This window comes from Diaphorina citri, unplaced genomic scaffold (assembly GCF_000475195.1).
Source record: "Diaphorina citri unplaced genomic scaffold, Diaci psyllid genome assembly version 1.1 scaffold109, whole genome shotgun sequence".
NCBI classification, from domain to species: Eukaryota; Metazoa; Arthropoda; class Insecta; order Hemiptera; family Psyllidae; genus Diaphorina; species Diaphorina citri.
Genome location: NW_007377546.1, coordinates 151,624 through 152,525, shown reverse-complemented (window position 1 = coordinate 152,525; position 902 = coordinate 151,624). Strand labels below are relative to the sequence as shown.

Here is a 902-nt window from a genome sequence, read left to right as displayed (position 1 = left end):
CATCGGTGCGATAGTACGAGAAAGTAAACCGAGAGTGTTTTGTTGAGTGATTCTGTTTTAGTTTGTTTTTTAACAATGTTACTGGCGGTAAGTTTTACACTTCAGCTGAAACTTTGAGCTAAATATTTTATCAATGTTAGGTGAGAGCCGAGTGATTTTATTGAATCAAAAATATTTGAATCTAGATTTATGATAGGTACTAATAGATAAAAATATTTGAATCTGCAATGAAAAGATTTTTTTCCTCTCTCGTAAAAGTTGGTTATATCTAGATAGTATGGTCAAGATGTCAATAACTTTGTCAAGAGTGTCACGTAGGTAGTGTAAATGCCTATACATAATTATATTATTAGCTGTGTACTATTTACAAAAGGTCCTTGACAAGAGCCTGATTTTGTTGTACGTGTTTCAAAAACCTAACCCACACTCTAATAAATCAAAATAAATAAAAAAAACCTAACCAAAATAAGCAAAAATGCCTAAAAGGCAGAAATATCCTTATGACCTAGTAGGTCATCAAGGTGGTAAACCTCACTAAGTAAAAACATATCTAGGTAGATAACTATCAACTTGAAGAATTCTAAAGCACGTCTCTATTAGAAATACTTGAATCCTCATTTTCCTAACTGTAAAACCATAGCTAGAACCTTGCAAAAAAAACGGATGAGATCCTGAGAAGCTTTTAGACTTTTAGAGTCGTAAAATTTAATTATGCAAAATATAAAACGGAACCTTACTTCTCATATTTGAGTTTCCTCGTGCAGTGTTAAATAGGAAATATAATTACGGCATTACTGTGCGAAGCTTTTTCTCGCCATTAGGAAATACGCTATTATACTCATATCGTAATGAAATCTGAACACTGCACTTTTTTTCTACTTCGTCTTTTTTTATTTTCTTCT

The 902-nt window shown here is 31.8% G+C and overlaps 1 protein-coding gene across 1 annotated transcript in view; it reads left to right on the top strand.

Moving 5' to 3' along the window:
- Positions 1 to 902, top strand: part of LOC103524633 — a 9,584-nt gene continuing 8,682 nt past the window's right edge. Inside the window, exon 1 of the mRNA XM_017449692.2 lies at positions 1 to 87. Coding sequence (XP_017305181.1) covers positions 76 to 87 — 12 coding nt within the window. The 5' untranslated portion in view covers positions 1 to 75. The remainder of the gene's footprint in view (positions 88 to 902) is intronic.